General features: G+C 36.0%; 1 protein-coding gene across 2 annotated transcripts in view; it reads right to left on the bottom strand.

The window, feature by feature from the left end:
• Positions 1–24,828, bottom strand: part of LOC114473158 (tyrosine-protein kinase JAK2-like) — a 30,948-nt gene extending 6,120 nt beyond the window's left edge. Inside the window, exons 1-16 of one of the 2 annotated variants that reach the window (XR_003675220.1) lie at positions 24,677–24,828; positions 16,598–16,864; positions 13,431–13,554; positions 11,718–11,838; positions 10,119–10,264; positions 7,897–8,191; positions 7,709–7,828; positions 6,149–6,306; positions 5,961–6,072; positions 5,067–5,253; positions 3,020–3,144; positions 1,679–1,813; positions 1,516–1,603; positions 848–975; positions 595–733; positions 267–418 (exon numbers count right to left, since the gene is read on the bottom strand). Coding sequence is in view for 1 of the 2 variants with exons in the window: in XM_028462579.1 (XP_028318380.1) it covers positions 267–418; positions 595–733; positions 848–975; positions 1,516–1,603; positions 1,679–1,813; positions 3,020–3,144; positions 5,067–5,253; positions 5,961–6,072; positions 6,149–6,306; positions 7,709–7,828; positions 7,897–8,191; positions 10,119–10,264; positions 11,718–11,838; positions 13,431–13,554; positions 16,598–16,835 (2,268 nt within the window). In the remaining variant the exon portion in view is untranslated. The remainder of the gene's footprint in view (positions 1–266; positions 419–594; positions 734–847; positions 976–1,515; positions 1,604–1,678; positions 1,814–3,019; positions 3,145–5,066; positions 5,254–5,960; positions 6,073–6,148; positions 6,307–7,708; positions 7,829–7,896; positions 8,192–10,118; positions 10,265–11,717; positions 11,839–13,430; positions 13,555–16,597; positions 16,865–24,676) is intronic. The other variant, XM_028462579.1, reaches the window with a different exon arrangement.
• Between the last annotated feature and the right edge of the window lie 2,494 nt (positions 24,829–27,322).

Genomic DNA, 27,322 nt, shown 5'->3' with positions numbered 1-27,322 from the left:
CATAAAAAAACTACAGTTTCACCAAACTATACACTCCTGCTAAATTTTATGAAATTACACCCCTGGGGAGGGCCTCAAAAATCAAAGTAACGTGTCAGAAAAAAGAAGAACAATCCGCACAGGAACAATAGGGCCTTCGCACCACCTTCGGTACTCAGGCCCCTATCATTGATCTCTTTACCGAAGCTCCTGCTCTTAAGTTAGCAGCAAGTGAACATGGTGTCCTTACAGTTAGAGCTGTATGTGAATATTTTAGAGTTAGTGACCTTTGAACAGTCTAGTGTGCACAGTGGTTTGTCTCCACCACTGCAGATCTCCCACAGCGTCGTCCCAAAGCCCCATTTATCTGTGGCCAAACTCAAATTTTGTGGGTCGTTGATGCACTCGGGGGGCACCCATGGGATCCGCTCCACCAAGACTAGAAATACATTGGAGAGAAACAAAAAAAGAAGTGGGTAAAGTACAGCAAGAGAACAAACAAGGTAAGTGAAAAAGAGGAGAACAGTCTTGACGACTATCAACAATCAACCTGAAGGTTGTTGATTGTTCACATCTGGTCTCTAACAGGTCAGGACATGACGCCCAGTGTCTCACCTTCTTTGGGCAGCACAGTGATACTGATTCCAGGGTCACTGAGCTTAATGAAGGGCAGACTGCCGGTCTTCCGATCCTCCTTTCTGATGAGAAGAACGTTCTTGGCACAGACATTTCCATGAATTAAGTTCTTGTCCTCCTGTGGGTGGACACGTCAGGTTCTGATATTAGCAGGATTCTTACATGAAGGAAAAACATTCTAATAAGTGATGTATCTACAAATGGTGACATTCAGCAGGGTCTGGGCTCTTACAAGGTAGTGCATTGCCCATGCGAGCTGCTTCGCCACTTCCAGCTTCCAGATGATGTTGACAGAGCTTCTGTTCTTTTTCAGGTACGTGTCCAGTGAACCAAATTTACCATATTCCTGCACCATCATGTCTAAGAGAGACAGACAACTTATATTTGTATTTACTTTCATTGAAATAACGGAGAACACAAAAAAAACACATCACTGTGTGCATAATCCTATAAAGCAGTGGTTCCCAATCTTTTTTGGATCGTGACCCCAAAAACATTGTTTGTTCTTCTAGAATTAAGTTTTTTAACATATTTGTTATACCGTGTTTGAAATATAGAGTAGCAAGAATTAGTAACGTGCACAAAGTGACAAGAAGTGCAATTGTGCATTTTATTTGAGCTATATTTATATTTGAGTGAAATAGAATAGTGGTTTAAGATTGTGTGTTGTGTTGTGAAATGTGAAAAAAAATTTTCATCATGACCACAAGGTTGAAAAACACTGCTATAAACTGATGAAGTTTATCTTTTTTAGTGGGGTTTGCGCATTCTCCCTAATTAAAAGCAAAGATCACCAGTTTCTTCTGAAGATTAAGAATATATGTATTTTATTGATTGGTAACTTTTCCAATAATAGCTATCATAAAAAACGTGTAGTGTGTGTGTGTTTCGTCTACTTACTCTCATCCCCACAAACACACACACCATAGTTAAGGAGCAGGTGCTTGTAGGAGAGCTGGCTCATCATGCTGGCAGCTTCAAAAAACGACTGAAAGGACAAAAACAAACATATATCGAAGGAATGATCTCAACCTTTAAAACTCCTTTATTCCAGCAGACAAACCTCTGAGAAGCTGCGATGAGCTTTGTCCAGAATCTTGATGACGACGTCGATCTGGTGAACTTCTCCGTAGTCTCCCAGCTCCTTTCTCACACCGCAGAAGATCTTAGTGAACGTCCCTTGACCCAGGCTCTCATTCTGAGACACAATTTTCCATTTTACCAATAAAAGTTACACTAAATACAAGGGGTGTGCATTGCCTAATATCTGGTGATACGATTCGTATACCGATACATAGGTCAAGATACAATATGTTACGATATATCCCGATATTCAATTAATTGCTGTTAAAGTGCTGATAAAAGATATAAAATCAAGTCAATTTGGGAAAAATGCCGTAATAGATAAGGTTAGAATTCATTTTAAAAAGAAAAAAGATCAAATGAGGAAAAAGGATCTGAAATACAAATCTAAATAATATTGTTTTAAATTTCTAAAATGTTATGTTATTCCTTTTTTCTTGGTTCAATAATTAAAGAGGGATTTTAAAATTCAGTTCTACATGCTCTGGGTAGTCAGACGGATGCTGTCTGATTCTTTTCCCCACTGTGCACTAATAAAGTTTATTAAATTTGGCCTGACGATTATAAATCTAAAGTGGAAAACAACATTAGAAGCATTCAAAGTAGGGGTGTCCCGATCCGATATTGATATCAGACATCAGTTCGATATCAACCAGAAAATGAATATTGGATTTTATCGGACTGCATCTAAAATCACCAATATAAGCTCTCCAATAAAATTTTCCGCTCCAACACTTCTATCCATAGGTGACTGTGGTTCACACTCCAACAAAGTAACTTACATCACTTGATCAAGCCTTATTCTAACATTCCACACTACAAAACAAGTAATAAAAGTATGTATGATTTGTGCTGATATCATATCAGATCAATATTGGTATCGGCCAATACGCAATGCTGCAATATCGGTATCATATTGGAAGTGAAAAAGTTGTATCGGGACATCCCTAATTCAAAGCAAAGGAAGAATCTGTACGATGAAAAGCAGCTTGAACTAACAGATTTGTGGAACAGCAAACCTTTGGACACAACTTTAAAAAACAAAAAAAATGGAGTAGGTGAGATGGGCTCATCACCGTTGTGGAGAAAGCTTGGTGACACCTAACAGACGTATGAACTCACTACACTCACACCTGTGAAGATGCCACTGCTAATGATGAACCTCAGTCGATCGATTTTAACACCAGAAAGACATGAGTCAGTGACGTTTCTCAGCTGGTTTGTTTTTTTCAGAGATTTTTGGGGGTTTTCAACAACTGATGGAGCAAATGACTGCAGAATATATTCTGGCTTGGTAAAAAGATGTGAAGGATTTCCTTACAATGACAAGATCCTCTTTCCGTATCTTGTGGAAGACCATTTGGCTGATGTTATGTTTGTGGAGAGATGGTGACAGAGGAACCTCCACTCCTTGATTATTTCTGCATATCAGCAGGTTGGACTTATCTGAGGAAGAGGAAGCGTAAAAACAGGCACTTAGTGTCAAACAATACTTGTTTCTTTTGCATCAAAAACATCTTAACCCCGGATATCAGCAAAAAAAAAAAAATCAGTATTTTTCATTCCAACTTCCACATAACCGCTTCACTTTTGCTATAACAGACTTACAAAGGTTAGAAAGAAGAGACCATTTCAGTTTTAAAATGACTAGTAGGGACTTCAGACATGTAATAGTAAAGTTGATGAAATTTATTTTATTTATGTTTTGTGATAATGTGCATTCCTTTAAAGACTGTATTGTTGTAATAATCAATTGAATGGCCCCATGTTAGTGTATTTAAGCCCTGTATCTTTGTCTTGTATTAGTGATTGATTAGAACCATCCATGTTGTAAACAAACGACTGTCTCCTGGCGTGCGTTTACATTGTTTTAACAACTCTAGGATTTATTTGCCCAGAAAGTCTAGAGCAAAAATAAAGTCAGGCAAGGGAATTCTAAAGCAATTGTTTTGGTCAGACTAGGAGCGTTTCAAATCAAATTCCGACCTCTGACAGAGAGCTAACGGAAAGCTGCAATACAAGCAAATAAAAAAAAACAAAAAAACACACAATTAGACAGTAAAAAGTATAGATGCACGGAAATAAAAAAATCCTAAACCAAAAACCGAAAATGAAGAAACTAAGGCCGAAAACCGGATTATTTGGAGTGAGTCATTGTTTACAATCCGCGCTCTGTCTCAACCTCTACTTAGAAGAAGCTTAATTGCTGAGATATGTTGAGATACGTTCACAGTGCAGATGTTTTGGCCCGTATCCAGACAAGCGGATGCTGATTGCAGTGTTTACTCATGTATTGCGACATAGTTTTGGGGAAAAAAAGTGCGAACATTTTTGGTGGCTGAATTTTCAGTGTATCACTAGTTAAAAACGTCTCATATGCAAACGGAAAGCACTAAATAAGGGCAGTTGTGTGTGGATGTGTGTGTGGAGTAAACTCAGAGGAAATGGAGTTACAGCATGTTTAGGGCAGACGATGCTGAAACATTTTCCCTGAGCGCTGCCTGCAGGGACAACAGGCTGTGACGCACTTAGAAGATGTCACTAACATGCTTTACCTTCACCCTGTTATTTTTCTTTTCTTTTACTGCTGAAAATAATTTCCACACTGTACGATCTGAAAACAAGCAGCTCTGTAACTGATCAAAAAGTGTGCTGTGTACACAAACCTAGCCAAATGAAGGTGTAATAGCCATTTTATTGGTGTATGTTTGTGGGTCTTAATTGAACATGTCACAGACTGTATATATGTGAGCCACTTCCGGGACATCAGGTTGTTGCTTGACGGGGTGGAGCTCTAATGGTTTCTGACCACAACACCAGAAACACTGATTGCTGTATACTGTGTGAAGTGCAGAAGTTTAAAGGTGAATGTTTGCATTAATGGACACATTGGTTTGGACTCAACTAGTGAACAAATGAAAAGAAAATAAGTATACATCAAGAAGTCGTAGGTCATTAATCTCAAGTGACAGTGAAAAGTGTAGATGGTGGTAGCGTCAGCCACTCAGCCCTTTAATAGCCCGTCAAGATAGCCTTGGCTACTACAAAAGGTATCAGAATTATCAGCTGTTCTCGGCACATTCGGCCCGTATCCGCTACTATCCCAGCTGTGTGTGAAAGCAGCCTTAGATGGGAGACAAATTCTCAAATGTAAAGGTACATTTTAGATCTTAAGTCTCAGAGTTTCTCCATTACCCATATTATTGAAAAGTCCTTATTTTCTTCTGGATCGTTTAGTCACAGATTCACCAAAACCTCACTAAAGAGTCATACCCATCAGAAGAATTAATCCTGGAGATCAACACGTGAATGGTGGAAAACATTCAAAGAATCGAGTAGCATGTGCTCATGTATATCTGAACTCTAACCTTTGGGGCTTGGTGGGCAACACCTGTTCAGCTGAAATGTGTAGCCATCAGTGCGGAGCGCCTCCTTGTGGTAGCAGTGTAGAAGTTCTTTAAGGGAACCAAAACTCTTCTTCGAGCCGCTCAGGATGTACTCTCCTAACTCGGTCTTTAAAATCTGACAGTGCTTGTAGTCCACCATGGTGTTATACTGACAGAGGGAAGAAAGACGTTAAATGGGGATTCTACTTAATCTTGGTGATATTTATTTATATGCTACTTATTGTACAAATGTCATTAATAGCAACATCAACGTTTTTTCTAAAAAAAATAAAAAAAATAGTTTACAATATTTGAAAAGGTTTTGCTCCCTCTTGTTGTCAATCCTGTTAATGTAACAATACTGAACCTACAGCTATAATTCTAAAATTTGGAAAGGTATGGAAATATATGGACCACTCCAAAATATGTAAATAATCAAGACAATAATCAAGTCCATCACATTGAAGAACGATTTGGTATAATTGAGCAATATTCAAGTCGTTCAGCGTGTTAGTAAATAAAAACAACCGTCTAGTAATTGTATTATCATTTATTTTGATATTTTTTAAATGTGCTGTACGTCTTGCATATTGCTAAACTTCACAAAATGGTTCATTAATGTAATTTACTGGTACAATGGTGATCAAGGAGGAGCAATTCCTGTTTATTTCTATGACTGGACAGTTTTAAGGGACCAAATATATAAACCCACAGTTGTATTTCTGGCAGCTATTAATACGTAACACGTTTATTTTTACTTGCTCCACAGAGGAAACAAACGTCTTCATATTTAGCCTCGATCCATGTAATGTAAGGGTTAGCAAAGTTAATCAAATGTGCTTTTCTACAGCGTCGAATCTCGTTTTCATTACTTACCCCGACTACAAATGACATGAAGTACTTGTCATAGTCTTTAGGGCTGCAGCGAAGGATGTACAGGCCTTGGTGGTTACCAAAGCGACGTAGCTTACCGATTGTAAAGTCCATCCTGTGATCAAAGAGACGAGTGTACGTTTGTCTACAGCTGTGGTTGCATGTCCAATGTGCTGGGTATGTAAACTCACGACACGGGGCCATGGCAGTGGCTGTGAATGCACTCCATGAGTCGAGGGGGGGCAACCTCTTTACACAGATAATGATTGGCATCAGCAACCAGTCTGTAATAGCCATCGACGAGTGATACAAACGACAGAGCTTCAGAGACCGAGTGGAAGTCCAGTTCCTGCAAGATCAGACAGAGACACAGAGATTTAGTCATCTACTGTCAATAACCACCTACACTTGTTTAAAAGGCAGATACAAAACCACAGCTAAAACCAGGTGTGCATTAAGGAGTCATTAACCCCATAGTTCATAAAGTCATCCTTTATACAGTTCTGGATCTCCTCTGAAGAAGCTTTTTTATTATTATTTTAACCAAAAACACTTGTTATTCAAAGCTTACACGAGTTCAACTTAATCCCAATATGAAAATATTTAATATTTACCATTTTGACACATCAGAATTAATCATCTATACAATTTTTAATGCAAAACATGTAAATATTTTAAGATTATTAAAAGCTGTCATCTAATGAGTTGGGACACAAAAGTGGGTCGCAGACCTGTTTTCAGCGCATTGCGTGGGAGAAAAATCCCATGCTATTCATTTGAAGCCCATTCATCCACACCTCAGTATGTGCAAGAATATTTTTCAGTATTTATGCTAATATGAAGAAAAGTTAATATTATATACTTTTTGTCTTTTCAAGGTCAACTTTATGCAAAACTATTTGTCTTTTTGGAGACAAAAATGGCTGCCAGAGACACGTAGGCTGCGTTCTAAATTGCATACTAACGTACTACTCATATTAGGTATGACATCAAAATTAGTATGTAGTGCGTTCACATTAGATAGTATGAAAAGATTGAGTATGTGAGAAATACCCAGATGTATACTCTATCAGGACCTTTTTAAAGTGTGCACTGTGGGCACACAAGTCATGCTAAACCGCCCCATGATGCATTGTGAGTGGAATGTAAAACGCTTTTGTAAATAGGGCTCTTGTTTTGAAGTTAACCGGAAATTTGGTCAGTAGCACAATGACAGGTCTCTGAAAATCTCTCCGAAATGTCGGCATGAAATGTTTCTGCGAATTTTATGGATCAAATGACCACATGTTGATATTCTACTTGGTCACTTTCTTACTTAAAATGTTTTCAGAAATTTCAAAGGTGGTGAATTAACGGAGATATTTAGCCTTAGTGTGCTTCAGGTTTTTGTTGTTGTAGGTTAGAAATGCATGTTCGTAAACTTGGAAGTATACTTCAGTGGGAACGGTCATCACTAATCGTCCTAACCATACTTACAGTATATAGTAGAGAGTATCTACTTATTGAGTTGGTAGTACATAGTGTACCATTTTGAACACAGGCATAGTTTTTCCTATTGTTTAACGCTGGCTGACATAAATGCAGTATTATTGAATGTAGATGGAAAATTATGCTTGGTAAGAGTCTTAGAAAATTGAGGACTGCTCACTTAAAAATCAGTGAATAAACACACATTTGTGACCATAGTGTGAACTTTCAAGTTTTTGTCTTCCCAGAGCTAAAAATGATCATCAGTGATGATCACACTGTACCAGGATCTGGTTGTCCTGTCTGGTAAGGGTGACTATGCGACTCTCTGCAGAGCCTTCTTTATTGCCCTGTTTGATGCTGATGTCGATCACTTCTGAGAAGTCACAGTAAGTCTGCAATTCCTGAGGACACAAAACAGGGGAATAATCAGACCAATGCATCACATCTAATAATCCTAGCATATCCTCACCTCCACCGTCCCTTCCTTCTCTTTTCCTTTGGACCACTGGATGCCCTTGTTACCCATGACAACAATGGTCACCTCTCTTGAGGACAGGTCAGAAACTTGAAAGCTCTCTGAGTGGAGAGCAGGCAGCAGCGTCTCAAGGTTGATCAGGTATTTGAGTTGAAGGTTAGACACAGAGGCCACGCACTCTTTGAACTGCTCAATGAACCTCCTGAAGCAAAAGCGGATCCTCTTTCGAGTAAGGATGTTGTACTCTTGGATACAGCTTTGTATTTCTTTTGGCAGGAAGGACTTATAGCTGACAGCAGGGACGGACAGGGATCGGTAGAAAGGATTTTAAAAAACGGAGATAATTATTGTCATACAAGAGTCAAAGAATCAAAATAAACAGAAGACAGGTAAAACCTTTTTCACATTAACACTTTTACTTGAAATCACATTTTACTAAAAAGTATTTTTGCTCTCCCAAGTTTCACTCAAAAAGCAGAATTCCCACACTTTTTTCACAATGATTTTTCAAAACCTTTCCAAAATATTTTACCAAATTTCCATGACTTAGTTCTGAAGTGCTAAGATCTTTTTTGCGTATGCATTTCCTGGTTTCAAGCTGAAGTGATCTTAGCTACGCACAGTTTTAAAAATGAGGCGGAGAATTGAATTTGCGTGAATTTGTGCGATCTCCTGATTTCCGCTCAATGATACAGCCGGTAATTATGCAGCACTTCCAATTTGAGATAATGCTTAACATCTTTGGGTTTTAACATATTTTAAAATAAATAAAATAAAATAGGCTGTATTTCCAAAATTATTCCAAAACAGCTAAAATATTGCATGACTTTTCAAAGCTGGAAAATTGATTTTTCAACTATTCCAGGAATTTCATGACCGTGGGGACCCTGGAAAAGGGGACCCACATGGTCACATAAAGGTTAAATACTGTACATAAACACAGATTCACAAAGTGAAACAATGATTGTCTCAGAACTGAAATCTCCTTGTTTGTTTTCTGTTGTTGCTTTTTTAGTCAGTAACTGTATCATGTTTTTTCACATGGAAACTCCCATTTCTTCTTCTTCTCGTTTCCAGTAAAAACAGTTCATTTTGACCAGCTTCATAGGAGATTGTAATGTTTAATTATGGCTGTTTTACCAGCTTCATAAGACAGCTAAATTAATGTCTTTGTCTTTATTTTTAGGTGATTTGCCTTTTTGATTGAGAACAATGTTAAAAGAAAACATGCAGAGAAAAGCTTCTTTTCTTCACTGTTTTTGACCTCAGAGGCTTCGGCCTGAAGGTGGAGCACTAAATGTGACATCAGTCTATTTCAAAACTACCTGTTTTGTTTGAATTTGTCAAATTTTATCCCTTAAATGAAAAAAAGAGGGTAATGCAACCATAGAAACTTTTACTACCAATGCATTATTAACAAAAATGGAATTTTCTGTATTTTCCACCTAGTTTATAACTCTTGGCAACCTTTATCTTTAAGTGAAACCCAAGACGTGTTGTGTGACGGGTCAGAAATATAAGTTGTTGATCTCGCTTTAGTCGTTAATTTAGGAGAGTTAAACTCTAACGGTAAATCAGTATATTGCTGTCTAACATTTAGCAATTCAAAGAGTTTGGCAATTGGTTATGCTGTGAAAACCACTGATTTGAAAAATGAAGGTAAAAGGAAACAATCTTTTTTGTTTTTTTACAGCATCGTTCAGATGTCAGAGAGTAGCTATGCACAGCAGCTTTCAATTTAAGTCACGAAGGGGCTCTCCCAGCTTTACAGAGCATGTTTGCACAACTGATGCTGCTGTGTTTGCAATGAGCTACTGGGTAAAAGGTTCATTTTGTGAGCGAGGCAAAATTACTGAGAGCAACAGTGTTGTTTACAGATAGACAGCAGGGGAGTTGAATCTATGAATTACAAAAAATATATTCATAGCAATTAAATTCAGTGAAGCAGTAACACAACTGGAACAGGTCTCTTTTCTTTTTAGTGAGTCAGCAGTCCCAGAAATCGATGACTCACAAATCTGTACACGGGTTCACAGTTTGAACACCAAAATGACTGCACTCATTCAAAAACAGAAAAACTTGCGTATATTAATCACATGACACGGTTTAGGGGGTTTTTTTATCTTGTGCTATTGCACCTCACATAACTGAAGCTTCTATACGGGGTCTACAATAAAGCCACTGTCTTCTTGTGTATCTGACTATGTGTAGCCAACCTGGCATCTTTGTAGATGTCCTTTAGCGACTGGCCTCGCTCTTTGGCGAGTCTCATCATGTCCAACACAGCCATACCCAAACACTCCTCCTGGAACTCGTGGCTCACTGGGATGTGAATCCTGCTGTTGAGGAGATCACTGCGCCACTAGCAAGTAAAAACATGTAAGGACACAAACATTATAGATAGTAGAATGGAGAAGCTAATTTGGTTTAAATTACTGAACACATTCAAAATATTGTAAAAGTAGTGTGAATTTTACTTCAATATCAAAGTATAAAAAGCAGGGATTATTTTGTTCAACAAATCTCATATTTCTTTTACCAATTGATCAACAAATCATAAAACGTGTTGCATGTCTACAACCAGGGTTAGGGTCAATCAAAATGTTATTGTGTAATTGGTACTTAAATACAATTGTGATGTAATTATAATTGTAATCGTAATTCAATTTTTGTTGTTGTTGTTGTTGTAATCATAATTGAATTGTAATTGAGTTCAGATCATTGACTTTGCACTTGTAATTGGCATGGAAATTCTATAAAAATTGTCATTCACAATGTAATTAAATGCAAAATTGGGGAACCATGTTACAGTTCTATGGCTTACACATGCATAGTTAATAATCATTAAAATATGTTTCATATCAAGTTTACCTGTCAGTTCTATTGAGGATCATTTTGCCATTTAAAAAAAAACATTAAATCGAGGGCTATACAGACACAAAAAAGGCTCAGACGACTACACCAAAAACATTAAAACCAATATTTTCATAGATTAGGAAGCCTAATAATGTAACCAAGAGATGAAAAACAAATTGGATGATAGATAATATTTTTTAGTGTCTTTTACAGCTGAATTAAGACATGGGTTAAAACCGACTCGTTATCATAAGAGACGCTAACAGAAAGCTAACACAAGAGGAAGGTTCAGTTTGATGGACTTATTCATTAAAGGCTCAGTAATAGTGATAATTGTAATTGAACTTTAGTAATTGAGAACATAACTGTAATTGACTTTAGGGTAAAAAATAAAAATTGCCATTTTGAATGTATTGGGAAAAAATGCTGTTCAACATAATTGTAATTGAGTTGTAATTGAACATGGATAATTGAAGACGTCATTTTGTAATTTTAAAATGTAATTGACCCCCAACCCTGTTTTCAACACCAGCGTTTACCAGCTCATTACTTAACCTTTCTATTTAAAAGAACAATTGTTTGGACTAACTTTGCACACCAACTGCAGTTATTGTTTTAATGATAATAGGCAGAATTAATAAAGTTATGCATGTGCAGTGAAAATTTAAAACTCTCTTCTTGTCTTGGCCTCAAAAACCCTCCTGTTCATCCACTTCCTGCTTTTCTAGTCTAGACAATAGAAGTGATAGAAATACAGACAGTCAAACAAACAAAAACATGCTCTGAATTAAGAGTAGGACAGTTAAGAAGGGATTGTGCAGTAAAGGGAGATGCAGACTTTCTGTGGTTTAAAAAATGTTAATTATAAAGAGATATATATGAAACATAAAAGTCATTAAACAATAAAAATGTACACTGCAGGAAATGAATGTCTTTATATGTGTTGCATTCTCACTGACCTGAAAAAACAGGTATGCCATGACACAGTCGTCCATCACAGGGCCTTCCATTTCTTTAGTGAAACCATAACGATGAGCATAAAATGAATTGCTGCTGTTATACCAGCCAGGAAAATAGTACCTGGAAAGAAAACACCAAAAATGTTACTTTTTTTGTGAAAATTTTAAGCACAAAACAATAGCACAGTAAGAAAATGTGTTTTGTTTTCTGCACAGGGTCACTGAAGACAACTGCAGCTGTGGCAGAGTAACAATCTTCAAACTTAAAACATTCTCAAATTGTAAAAGCTAAAAAAAAATTAAAAAAAATCCTATGAGAGCTTAAAGCGTAACTAAACCCCAAAATCTTTTTTATCTGCTATTTTTTCTGCTCAAACACATAACTCCTCCACTGAGTTGTGTAAATAGTGTTATTATTGTGAAAATGTATGTTATATTGTGTAGTTATGTATATATATTTGTTATTTATAGTTCTTTTTTTTCTTCTTCTTTTAGCTAGTGAGACACCAGCAACCGGAAACAAATTCCTTGTATGTGTGAACGTATTTGGCAAATTAAAACTGATTCTGATTGGTGGTTGGTGACATTTTAGTGGCTTCTTACATTACAAATCACCACTGTTAGCCACGCCCCTTCGATAAAAACTACCACCCATTGACTATGTGGAAATCTTGTGGTGAGTAGGTTGGATTGGGAGAATTGTAAACAGAAAGATATAGAGAGCATGCAGTAGGTAGTTAGCATAGCATAGATTGTTAGCATCAGAGTTGGGGTCAATTATAATTGTAATTGCATAATCAATAATTACAATTACGACGTCATTATAAATGTCATTGTAATTGAAAAAATATGCTGCTGTTGTAATCGTAATTGAACTGTAATTTATTTCCAGTGAGATAATTGACTTTGTAATTGTAATTGGTATATAAAAACTGTCATTTACAATTGAATTAAATGCAAAACTGGGGAACCCTATTACAGTTCTATGGCTTACACATACGTAGTTGACAATTATCATTAAATATGTTTCATATCATGTTTACCTGTCAGTTCTCTAGAGCATCATTTTACCATTTAAAAAAATATGAATAAATACATTTCTATACTGACAGAATAAATGTTCAGACGCCAACACGGAAAATATTAATTTTAATATTGTTATGGATCAGGAAGTCTAACAAAGAAACCAAGATTTGAGAAACAAAATGAGATGATAAATAATATTATTTAGTGTATTCTACAGCTGATTTAAGACTTGGGTCAAAAACTATGTTATCACAGAAGATGGTAACAGAACCCTAAAGTTTTATAGGGTTATTTATTAAAGATTCAGTAAAGGGAATTAATTGTAATTGAACTTTAGTAATTTAAAATGTAAAATGTAATTGTAATTTACTTTCAGGGGGAAAAAATATTTGCAATTTTAATTGTAATTGGAAAAAACACTGGTCAACATAATCATAATTGAGTTGTAATTGAACATGGATAATTGAAATGTAAATGTGATGTAAATGACCCCAACACTGCATAGATTTTTGTGAATCAGCCAAAACCTCAGAGTTTCATTACATTTCAAACATGTTTGTGGTGGATGAAAATCTTAAACACTTTCATCAATGTATCCTTGTTTCCACTTAAAAGAACAGCAGAGGTAACTGTAGTTATTATAGCTTTCCTCTGCAGGTAAGTGAATAACACGCTAACAGAATGTACCTGATTCTAAAGTGTAGGTTCTCTGGAGCAGAGTGGTTCACTTTAAAAATGTGATTGGGAGGGAACCATAACTGGTCACTTTCCCTCATCAGGCCATACAAGTTGCAGTACAATGGACCGACCCCTGGAAAGAGAGTAAACACAGGCATTTGAAGAATATTAGCATTGTAGTCACTTTAATTAGAAAGGTAATTATTAACCATTATGACTGAAATCTTAGATAGTGGCCAAAATTATTGCAAAAAAAGATTAAAGCAAATTGCAGAAAAAAAAGGGAAAATCATGAATATCACATTTACTGGAAGGCTCATTTTCAAACTTTGCTTTTTTCATTAGCCAAAGAACTGTGAGTGTGAGCGACAACAGCGTGACTCACAACCTAAATGAAATGGATTGTCTCTTACACAGCTAAATGGAATTTGTGTGTTATATTATGTGTTTGACAGATGTAATCCTGATTGCTGGGGGGATTAGTAATTTATCCGTAAGGCCACATCATCAATCAGCGCGTGTAGTGATGTTTATGCATGTTTTTACATGCGCAGACCTTTAACCTATTAATCGCCAGCTTCTTTTCAATTTTTTATGAGGCAAATTTTGTTTAATGTTACAAGGGCAGAGGAGAAAAATTAATACAACATCATTGTGTGGAGTATGGAAAGATATGACAAGTATTGAAAGAGAGAGAACAAAAGAAAAAAATAGAATGAAAAACAAATAAAATATAATTATAATAATAACAACAATAAAATAATAAATAGTTATACATATATATACACAGTGTTGTGTAGTAACTGAACACATGTACTCAGAATATGTATTTAGAACACTCATTCCGGGCAACTGCATTCAGGTACAGTAAGAATGTTTAACAAAACAGTGATCCTGGTTTGAGTGCTGTTTTACGCTGAGAATACACATTTTAGCATCCAACCTAAACAAACCCCTCTGTTAACTCACTCTGCCTAAAAACTGTAAATAATTGTACAGAACAATTACTTTTACTTATCAGCCAATGAATGTGTTATCTAAATCAGCACATATTAAAATCCATTACATTGTGACATGGAAAGATCAGTCAATGTGGCCACATGTGGCCCTCAGTCTAATTTTTTTGTGGCCTCCAAAGCAAATCCCCAAAAATTGTAATTCAAAAAGTTGGAAAGAATGTGAAGCCCAACATAATACACAAACACACACAAAAAATTCAAAAAATACACAAAGTGACTTATGAAACCAAGTCAGACACAGCAACCACTTAAACACATAAAAAGATGAAAAAAACATCCAAAATGACAACAAAAAACAACAAACAACAAAAATACAGAAAGTGACCCCAAAAACACACAAATCGAAAACAAAAAAGACAGAAAATTGCGCCAAGAACACAAAAAAGAAACAAAAACACACGTAATGACTAAAAACTGACAAAACATCAGAAAACACAGACAAACCCCCCCCCCCCCCAAAAAAAGGCAAAAACCTTTATACCCCCTGTGTTAATGCTCTGATTGGTCATAATTCTAAATGCTGACGTGAATATTGATCATCGGATCAGATTCAATCACATGTTCGTGGCCCTGTGATAGCGCTGCCCATCCCTTGTCTATGTGCATGATTTCTGCTGTCTAGGGTAAAAATAAATCCACCATCAATACCAGTGTCTGTTTTATATAATGTGCTGTGCTGGTGGAAACTCACACAACAGGAAGTACTTGTGTAACTGAAGCAATAGTTTTAAGACGAGTGCTGCCTCAGAGGAAGTCTGTTCAAAACCACAACAGGGGAAGTGAAGATGTTTACCACTGAACTTTCTACATATACCAGAAACAAATAGCAAAAGGGTCAAATTATGTTTTCACATTTTAAGAACTAAAGATTATTGCATAATGCCAAGAACTGAAAAGCATACGCATGCTGCATTTATCAAATGGGCCCATCAATATTTAACATACTGTGATTTATCTGTCGGAACTGAAAAGGGAAATCAGTACATCTGTGACAATACACCTAAATCGACTCTACCATCAAAGGTAGCATGGGATTAGGCATCAATCACCCAGAAGGCAAAAGGAACGTCAGGTAATATAACATATAAGATCAGTGGAAGGACTTATTTATGTGGCCCTTGGCAAAGAAGGTGAGCTTCCATTTAGCTTTTAATATAGTCTGGTACATGTTTTAGAAACTTCAAATGGGACGAATTCACTAAAGGTTTAGTGGTATTAAAACGTGAGCAAACATCACTCCACGTGCTAATAAGGAGTACAAAGCCCAGGGAATCAGGAGTGTGCCACCAATTTCCAATGTGCCCTCAATCCATTTAGCGCGTTCCCCCCTAATGAATATGCATAGTAGGCGGATCTCCCAAGGGGAGCAAAAATATGGGAAGAGGAAATGCAAATAAATGTGTGCAGGGGGAGCAATGTCATTCATGAAATCTGGAACTGTTTGCGGTGATAGTTTTAGTATGGAAAACAGTACGAGTGACAAGCAGGTGCATACACACACGCAGAGATCATCGCTGCAATACATGTGAACAGAGAACACAGCCCAGATTAACAAAGGCTCCAGTTGTGTGTGTGTGCGTGCATGTGAGAGAGAAGGAGAGAAAAAGCTCTTCTCCGCCAATCACTGTCTCTCACACACACACGCGATCAGCTGCACGCATGCACCCATCTGTCACTCGCAGTCACATCCACACACATTTGTCCAATGCGAGATGAATAAAGAATATCTATCTATCTATCTATCTGCTGTAATTCATCCATTTTTTTTTATTCGTTTCTTCTACTAACACCTCCAATTCTGCTGATTCACATATTTATTTTTGCTTCCATTTAAATAAGGGCGGTCTGCACCAGTTCTGCACGTGCACTAATCATTGCTGCAATCTTAGTGAATTCCGTGCAGCAGGTGACGTAACTGTGTCACTAAAGGATTAAGGGAAGCAACTGATTAACCAACCTTTATTTCAGATCTTAGTGAATACGCCCCTCCCTGTATTTGTACGCTCTCCTAATTAATAAATAAATGAATTAAATTCAGTGTCCATAGTTTTGTTTAGATTTAAGATCCTTACAGCTGATGAGACAGGAACAAACGAACACATGGAATAAGAACAATGTATCTCAGCCAACATCAGAAATTGAAACCTCGCCACTCACCACATGCTTTGGCTGCAGCAATACACAGCTCCTCTGCTATATAATCTCCTGATGGAAAACTCAGTTCACTTCCTAAGCTTTTGACTCCAGCTGCACCTTTGCCCTGGTAGTAAAGGTGGATCTTCAAACTGGCATCATCTGGATCCTGCTTCAGCTCCAATTCAGGGGAAGTCCCATTTTGATGAGCTGCAGGACAGGAGGGGGGCGGATCCATGCCTGCGAGCAGAAAGCAGGCCATGGGACATGAATGGACTAATGAACATCCACCTGTAGGACAGGAAAGAAAGAGAGCGTGATTAGAAAATGTATATGTAATAAGGTATTTAAATTAAAAATACATTTTAATGTAATAATTGTCCTTTTTTTCAGTCCAATTCAAGACCTCTAAAGCAGTGTTTCCCAACCAGGGGTACGCATACCCCTAGGGGTACATGAGCACATTGCAGGGGGTACGTGGAAAAATTAAGAATTTATTTCCAAGATAATAAAAAATATTCTCAGTCATTTCATAAGTCCAGTAATAAAATAGTACGTATGCGCATTAAAATTGAAATGCCTGTTTAAAGGGGACATATTCAAAGAAGCTCCTTTTGTGGTAAATGTCATAAACGCAATATATAACAGGCAGGTTTTATATTTGTTTTGTGTTTATTTATTTATTTATATTAGTTATTATTTTTATTTATTCTTTTTTTTCTAATTTCAACTATTATTTTTCTTTAATAACAATATTATCCTAATATATCAGTATTACTAATACAGTATTAATAATACAGACGTTTGATATAATATTATTTGTTATATATATCATTTTTATTGCCTTGAAGGCAACATAATTTTATGTCTAATTTGAGTTAAATAAGAAGATGATGCGTGAATATTAATTGTTCAATTTATGAAGATGACATAAAATGAGTTGCGTTGAATATTCAGTTGTGTTATGTTCTACTTTTTGAGTGAGGGGGTACTCGTGGTATGACAAAAAGGCTCCAAGGGTACACCAGACAAGAATGGTCGGGAACCACTGGTCTAAAGTACAAACTGCAAGAAAATGTTCAAAGAGTTTGTGTCAGTTATAGCGACGCTGCTGGCCTACCAACTGTGCATTAATGTGACCAAGGAAAAACCCTAAAAACATAATCATATAAATAATAAACAAATAAAAGAGGCACATTCTCTTTAAAGGTAAACATAAATCAATGTTAGCAATGTCATTATCCTCTGGGTAATTGCTTTAAATACAGTGTATGCATATAGTGCAATGTTTCAGTGGTATCACAATGTAAGCAGCAACAATAATCATTGCAATACACAACTAGGCACATGATATTTTGTTTAATATGATAAAAGACATTATAAAGAAAATAAGAATTGCTGATTTAACTGTGGTCGGGTCACTTCAGCGTTGTTCACAACATTAAGAAGGAAATACCGCAACACTATCATTTCATGGCCTTACATTAGATATCTATTGGCAATAACGATGCCATAACAAGAAGATGTGTAAGAACACAGGAAGAAACATGGCATGTGTTTACACCCCAAAACCGTTTATCATGTCGCAGACAGGCAGAGTGTTACACCAGCGGAATGCAGCTTCTTATCAGTATTGGATGTTAGTTGAGGTCACGACTATCAGCTCAGCCACATTGTGTCTTTTATGGAGTCTCGGCTCCACTTCTGGCTGTTGATGCTTCTACAAGGGCTTTGTGTTTTCCTGCCAGACAACTATTGTTCTTCTCTTTAAAATTGGATTCAGGTTCCAAACTTAAATAATGAATCATTCTCTGACCAGAGAAAGGTAAAAAAAAAAATAAATAAATACTGGTGATAGGAACCTATAATGTTTAGTATCAGTCTTCTATTTTTGTTCTTTTGCCAAATTATTCAGATCTCAGCTCCTCCCAATACACAAATTTAATGAAACCCTACGATATTTGTCAGGGCTCACAGCTTCCCCAAGACTATACCACATCATGGTAGGGCTGGACTATTTTGCCTATAAAAAAAAAATCTCCAATTTTTTAAAGAAAAATTACTTTCGATTCAATTTTTTATTTTTGTCAATGCACTTAAAAATGACTGCAGACATCAGATATATTGTCAAAAGTGCAATTTTATTGCTGTGATTGTCCTCAAGAGTTAACATGCATAGAACAATTCCAAAATAAAATGGAAATGAGGCTCTGTTATTCAACAATTTCAAGCTTTAACCCAAGTTTAAGCAAAAGTGTAACAGCAACTTCACAGTAGCTTCAATTTTCTGATTAAGAAATCAGATAACTACATATTTTATAACATATAACATTACAATTAAAAAAAATAAACTCTTCTCTTAGCATCTCAGCATAGTGTGAATAAAAAAATAAACATGCCTGTAGCACACATATAACCTACTCAAAGGGAAAACACATGTAAACAAAGAGGGGGCTGGCTCACATTGCGCTACAGTAACCCACAATGACGGAAGGCAAAAAAGTCTGGGAAAAAAAAAAAAAAACATTATTTATTTAATTCTTTATTTATTCGTTTTTTAAACTCAAATCTGTAAAATAAAATATTTATCTACAAATCCGATAAATCGATTCTTTTGCCCAGCCCTACACGATGGCAGTCATTTTTAATTGTGGAAAGAAATCAGAATATTCCACAAAATTTCCCCAAAATAAATGAAAATTAGTCACAAAATCAAGGACATTTAGGGTGGATATCCTGCAGGGACTGATATCTGTCACCTATTGCTGGGATACTCAGTGCCTTCCATACTTTATATAATATTAACCATACCTGGAAGTGCAGGTTGAAATAGTTTGTTTTCTCTGTCTATAATCTGTGGCCCAATTGAGATCAAACTGATCCGTATTTGGCCCCTGAATTACAGATTATAGAACAATTAACCAATAATTAACAGTTGTGTCATTACAATATTTCTCTAAAGTCAGCATTCAGAGAAACAGCTTTTTACATTATTCAGCTATGCCTTTATATGGACTGTATTTCAGATTTGAAATGGAGTTTTGGGGAGGGGTGGGGTGCTGCATTTATTATTATAGATTAATCCACCTAACACATCCTCATTTGACTTGTATACCATATTCTTTGTGTTATTCCCTGATTGCAATGAAACTTCCCATGTGATGATCAATGAGAAAATTGGTTGAAAGGGTTAAAAAGGAGCCGAATAGTACACTGTGTCAGGTGACAAAGTCTTTGCCAGCATGAAGCTTAATTGTATGCTACACAAATAACCCCATCTCTTATTACCGTTAAGTCAATAAAAGAAACATTTGTTTTGAACACTTTCCGGCACTATAACCACAAACATATTTAGAAAGAGAAGCTGTCATATTTTTTAACCAACTGTCTGATTGTGGTTTGTTTATTTTGTAACAGTTCTACCGGTAAGTGACATGTTGTTCCGTGTCACCAGGATTACGTCCATTAAGGAGGTAATATTTTCACTGATGTGTGTTTATTTATTTATTTGTTAGTTTGTCTGTTAGCAGGATTACCTCAAAATGTATCAGATAGACCTTACGCGACTGTAGATCCGGATCATTATACAGTTTCTGGATCAGTTTAAAAAATCTAAAGATCCCCAACACTCATCATTGGCAAAATTTCAAAATGATCTCAGTTCATCATTGACTAATCTTAACAACATTTGACTCAGTTATGTCAGAGTTTCATCCAGATCAGATCTGGTTTAAGCATTCCAAAGCTTTAAAAAAATAAAAAATAAAAAAATAAAAAATGAGGGTGCCAATACATTTGGACCTGCTTTATTGTTATTAATAGGGATCTAAATTTCTAACAAGCATTTAAAGTGTAAATGAATGATCATGGTACCATGATCACTATCAAACAAAGAAGATATTTGGCGCTTGGCAGAGGTGTGCGCTTTCTGATCGATCTTGTTCAACATGTTGACATCAGCAGTGTTATAGCCCAGTTAAAATATTAATTTAGGGTTTACTGGTAAGAATCAGATCTGTAAAACAAGTGGGTTACATGGAAAGCTACTAGTGATTCATCAAAAACAGTGAAGATCATTCACCTAACTTCTATTTAGGTCATGTGTGCAGTGAGGTTACTGGTAGTAGAGGCAATGCAGTCAGGAGTAGTAAAAACCCTGCCTTTAAAGGCATAGAAAAATGAAATAGCGAGTGTATATGAAACTAATATAAATACAGGTTGGCTTGGTTTAGGCCTGGAAAATAATCCAATTGCGATTTTTTTTCCTCAATATTGTGATTGCGATTTAATATGCGATTATTTTTTCAAAGGCCTCTTGTCATGTATTATTCAATGAACACAAGCAATAAATCAATCTGTTTCATAATAAACAATTTCAGATGTATTTAAACTTTAAATCAATATAAAATGTAATTTTAAAGCACAGATTACAACAATAAAGCAAACAAATCTGTGGCTTTACCTCTTCAACATATCGAACTAACTTCACGTTTCATGAAACACGTAAACATGTGGACCGCACTTCTCAAACACTCTCTGAACTTAACAGGACAGAACAAGACAGGACAAGAAAAAAATCAATAAATAAAAATCGCATTTTATGATATCGCAATTCATCATTCAGCTCGAGCTTGGTTGTGTGTGATATCTTGTATCAAAACTTACCAATCACACATTTTAGCGACATGTTTATAATAATAACAATAATAATAATACATAATTATTAAATAACAGGTAAATGTTTAACCAGATTTTTTTTTTATTAGTTGTTTTTGATTAGATTTGAAGATAAATTGTGCATAAATGTGTGTGCATTACACTGGTGCCTATACAGACAGATGCTGCCTTCAACTGTGACATATATTGTTAGGTCAGCAAAACTAACAATGTTACGTGCATAGTTGGTACACACAGAATACTTTATTTACTCCTTGGCTTATCCTTGTACTGACAGGAAGAATACAAACAAACAGCTTCCACTTTCCTGCTTCTACTCTTTATACATTGACATAGTCTGCTCCTGATTTTCAATGATAGCGTGGTGCAGACACACCAGGGTCCAAAATAGGGAACAGTTATTTCCTTGTACTTTTACTTTTATTCATTCTTATTTTGCCATTGCAAGAAGATTTTCTGGCATACATTGTATATTCTTGCACTGAAATGGTACGAGTTTGAATGTAATTTACAAAATAATTATATTTCAATTAAAACATTCAGTTGTTTTAAACAGAAAAAACAGGAAGAGGCGGGTCTGAAAATGGGTGGATGGAGTTGTTTTGGACAGTTATGATTATTCTTTAAGATATCCATATGTTTTAACAATACAATAGCAAGAAAAGTAAGATTTTTCATTATACAGTATTAACAAAACAAAAAAAAGAAAATCCTTTTTTCCCCCCAATTTTTCTTTTCTTTTTTTTTTTTTCAATTTTCAATTTGCAATAAAATGTATATCTATTTATTTATCTATTTTTTTTGGGGGGGGGGGGCAATCACTCTTTTATTAAATAAAAATGAAAATCACAAATGATCTTCTCTCGAAGTTTGGGGTTTTTAGGGTCTTGTTTAGGGACTGATGTGGGTCCAGCTGGTCTTTTAGGTTTGAACACTGCCCCCTGTCTGTGTGTCTTCCTCACAACGTACTAAAAACTGTACATTTATAGATGACACAGCCGACCAGAAAGACTAAATATGTCACACACGTTCACAAACTATATTAGACAGACTGTGGAACGTCAGCATGTGCAGTGAATGAGTAATCAAACATGTATAATAGCGATATAAAGAGAGAAAGCAATGGGAATGCATTGTAGTCACAAAAACCAAAAAAAACACAAACAAAAAACAAACACACACACACTTCCATTCAGTATTTATCGAAACTGGATTAGTCTCAAATATAAAGGTCTCGTTGATGTAAAAGTCAGTGAATAAAAATCAGGTGTTTTTAACATGAGAATGAAAATCTGTGTTAAATCTGAGCCTTATGTTCTGGTTGCAGTGATCAAGATCCATGAAACAACCTCCGCCTGACTTGATCCATTTCCAGCCGTGCACCAGCAGAGTGCATGTACTTTTTCATTTACTGGTTGGCCACTGTCACTGTATTTATGAGAACACTATGCGAAATCAAACAAAAGCAACATTCCTCTCACTGAAGTCTGTTTATCAGGCATCTGAATCATGGTGATATGACTAATATTTGCCTGTTGATGCTGCAGAGTAGACTCTGTGATGATCACAGTAACTTAACATACCTCAAAAAAGTGCTAATCAAGTCTTTAATATCACTAGAAAAGACAACCCGAAGGTTATTATGCAGTTATTATGCAGCACCAAATAAATATACATACATTACATGTACAGTGATAATTGACATGATCCATTGCTTTATCGCCGTGAAGTGCAATAGCTGTAAAAACGGCTTTTCAATTGTGCAAAAAAAGTACTTCCATTTTTTATCAAATAATTGTTTATTTGGTAATACTTTAAGCACATTTCATGTTGTATCAAAGACTAATACGGTTAAGTTTATTCCTACTCCAAAGAGCTTAAATTAGGTTGAAACATTTAAAGAATAGATCATTCTTATGGCATTTTATGGATACAAACAACAATAAATTGTATTTAATTGACAAAATGATTATGAGGGAGTCCTAAAAGAACTCCCAGGTGTCACTGGATCCATCAAGTTTGAGAACCCAAGCTCTAAAGGGCTGGATTTTAACTTTAGTGTGACACACGTGATATAAAGTGTACTACTGACCCCTGCCTCCGTCTCCTCTGCCTTTGATTTCAGTCATCACAACTCCAGCCGTTTTAAATGCAACCCTTGCCTAAGTTGCCTTGTGTTATTTTTAGCCAATGTTTGCACCATTTAGGGCTGTGTAGACTGTTTCAGTTTAATGTTTTTTAAAAAAAAAAAGAAATATGTAAATTTCATGCACTGATAGAAAGGTTTTTATTTTTTTAAGAATGTCATGATGATGACGAGATGATTTGGTTATAATTTCAGACGGGCATGAATTGTCAATCTTTGTTTTTTGCATTTTATTTGCAGAGTGGCACTTTTTGCACTTTAAATATGATTTTTTTATTTATTCATGTTATTGTTTATTTTATATTCACTTGAATTTAGGGATGTCCCGATACAACTTTTTCATTTCCGATACGATACCGATATAGCAGCCTTGCGTATCAGCCGATACCGATATTGATCTGTTATCAGCATGAATCAAATACATACTTCTTTTTCAAAATATATATAAAAAAATAATTACTTCATTTATAGTGTGGAATGTTAGAAAAGTCTTGATCAAGTGATGTTACTCAAACAGAGAACAATAGTCAGCAACTAGGTATCAGAAAAACTGACCCATTTACTATTAACCAATTGATTACATACATTTTAACCTTCACCATAATATCTACAGTATTCTACAATTGAATAAAATAAATAAAAAATGAATTTGGGAACAAAAAGAAAAAAATATATCGGAAAATCTAGAATTTTGAATCTGATATCGGATATTCCTTTTCAGGCTAATATCGGACCGATATCCGACATCGATATCGGATTGGGACAACCCTACTTGAATTGAGAAGGTCATACCCAGAGTAAGTATGTTAGTATTCCCGTCGTCAGTCAAATAAAATCATGTTGTTCTTTTTCCTGAATTTACATTTTTCCCACCCTATTCAAACATATTGTCTTGAATTGCTATCGTGAGCCTAGTATTGTATATCGTCTTGTTTCACAAACTTTGTACATCGTCCCACCTCTAGTAGTAGCAACTGTACAATAGCCTACTACAGCACCAAAAACAAAAAGGACATCTTAAAACAACACTGTCCTCTCCGTGACAACCTGTGTGTCACAATGGCCATGTAATTATGTTCATAACATCAGGTGCGTTTTTAAATCAGCCTCGTGTCAAGGGTAGCAGTCCTGTGGCGCGCGCGTGAGCTCGATCTTTGCGTTGAACACAGAAAACACGGCATTTTATGTGGCTTTCTCAAATGTAAAATGTAGCTATTAAGCTTTAATAACACTGTTAGCTTATGAATAAACCGATAGGTTGTGCCTCGGAATGAACTCACTGCGTTTACTCGGTCAGGTTGTGGAGCCCCGGTGTTTTCTTCCTGCCATTTTTACATGGTTTCCCACGTTTAAACTCTTTGGTTTTTACTGTGTTGCTCATATTTAGGTCAGAAGTAACTGTTCACGCCCCTTCCTCACACACACACACACACACACACTCACACACACACACGCACGCACGCGGAGCAGGCGGAGCCGACACAAACACGTTGTCCTACAGTGATAATGATGAATATTAGGGCGGACAGCAGCGCATGCGTCACATTATTTACAGTTTTGTTGAGGTAGAAAGTTAATGCCAGATGTTCTCGAACAAAATGTGGCACAAGCACAATATTCATCTGACTGTAGTCAGCGGTAACACAGAGAACATACCGCAGAGCTGCTTTCTTCATTAAAGTCCATTAAGTCTGCTGAGCTGGAAAAATAAAAAAATAAATAAAAACAAGCTGTGGATCAACGGCGGAGTGGCCAGGGACCGTCTGCAAAGTGTCACACATTTTAACAATAAAATCAATAACTTCACTGTGCATTTTTATTTTGCTCTGGAAATCATTTTCAACACCACGCTGATCATAGTGGGAAAGTTAGTTTTGACATCATCAACTTTCTTTACCCATCATCACTATGCAGACTACTTTCTGTGTGGAGTTTGCATGTTCTCACCGTGCGTGGTTGGGTTTCCTCCGGGTAATCCGGCTTCCTCCCACAATCCAAAAAAGCATGACTGCTAGGTTGATTTGTCTTTGAATAAACAGCCCTTATGAAAGTGAGTGTGAGTCAGGGTTGGGGTCTTTTACATTTTTCAGTTACCTTTACAATACCTATGTTCGATTACAACTCAGTGACGATGACAGTGACCAATGTTTTTCCCAGTTACAATTAAATTGCAATTTTATGTATTTATTTATTTATTTATTTATATAACTTAACAAAGTTCAGTATTCAGAGCAGACAGAGTTTTTATTTGTTTTTTGTTTTTTTGTTTTAGATTTTTGTAATTGCTCTCAAACGGTCTTCGGTGATAATATGACTGTCCCTGGGGTTTGTTGTTTATATCTGAATGATCTCATTGCTTACGTAAAGCTTGTTTTGTTGATAGATTTTGTTAAAACCAGATGTTTTGAACCTTTTTGTTCAAGTAAGTAGGCCTCGAAAACGTTGGCCTGAGAAAGGATAGATTTTATTAAAATTATATATTATTATAGTATGTCTTAAAGAAACGATAGATGAATAATATTTCACATTAAGAACATTCAGAATATCGTCCATTATTATTTAACCGTCGGTGGAGGGCAGCATTGCGCTTAATAGAGCACAGCTTGCCGGAAATGAGTAGTAGAAGAAGAAGAAGAAGCATGAAGGAAAAACAACGAAGAAGAAGAAGAAAAACAAACAGCGTCCCATTGTCTCTGAGTCTAATACTGAATATTATTAATTTCCTGCCTACAGACGCAGTCAAGCCGCACTATAATACTACCTTAAAGGTCCACTGGAAAGTTAGAGAACACAACACGGTGTCAGAAAACGGAGTTGCAGAGACAGAGGGACTGGAGCAGAATGCTAACCTAGTTAGCAGCGGAGCTAGCATCACCGAGACTCTACAGGACAGAAAAGAAGATAATGGGGAAAAAAAGAGAGGAAATGGAGCTGTTAAAGCCATCGTCACCATTGTCTCTCACCGGTAACCCTGCTGATAACTAGTGCACCTGGGAACAAAACTTTCGGATGTATATAATGGCCTTAGGGGAGGAAGATGGAAAAGTATCGATTGACATTTTCCACCACACCATCGGTGAGGATGCACTAGAACAGCTGAGGGAGATGAGCTGACAATAGAGGATGTTCTTAAAGCCTTTAAAGAATACTACAGTCCACGGAAAAATGTTGTCTTTGAACCATATCAATATTGGTCACATCAGATGACAGCAGGGACAGAAGTGAACAGATACATAACGGAGCCGCAACAGAAAAGCAAAGACTGTGGGTTTGGAATAAGTGAGCATGACATGCTCAGAGATGAGCTTCACAGACTCTCTCATAAAAAAAGAGACTTTTACAAGAAAAAAGTGCTAACGTTAAACAGAGCTTTAGGGATGTGCAGAGCAACAGATCAAGCAAAGACTCCATTACAAGCAATGAAGACTACATGATGCAAGAAGTTCTCGTGGAACTTCTTGTTTTCGGTGTAGAAGACTCAAAGTAACCATCACGACATAATGACAATATTGCACAAATACACAAAAACATTGATTAAATATATATATATTAATTTTTTTTTAATTATTATTATTAAAACTCGATAAATCGTGAAATCTTTTTTTCACACCCCTAATGATAATGTGGCAAATATATAAATTATTTTTATTTGCTGTATAAAATACTTATTTTGTGTTCTCAATTTTTTTTTTGTCTTGATGGTTAATTTGTTCTGTTAACAACAGATTTTTGCAAAAGTTTATTTGTCTGGCAGTTTTTGTTTACATTTGTTTTTGTAATTGTTTACTGTAAGTACAAAGATAGACATTTTGTGTACATTGTTTTTACCTTAAATATTAAAGCCTTGCCTGTGTTAAATTAAATAAGTTCGCTCTTTCTTTTTTTTTTTCCAAATTAAACTTCTGTAGTTTGTAAGTGTTTTCACA

The sequence above is a fragment of the Gouania willdenowi genome, chromosome 12, assembly GCF_900634775.1.
Source record: "Gouania willdenowi chromosome 12, fGouWil2.1, whole genome shotgun sequence".
Taxonomy (NCBI): Eukaryota; Metazoa; Chordata; class Actinopteri; order Blenniiformes; family Gobiesocidae; genus Gouania; species Gouania willdenowi.
Note: the sequence above shows the minus strand (reverse complement) of the source record. Positions and strands in the feature narration are given on the sequence as shown.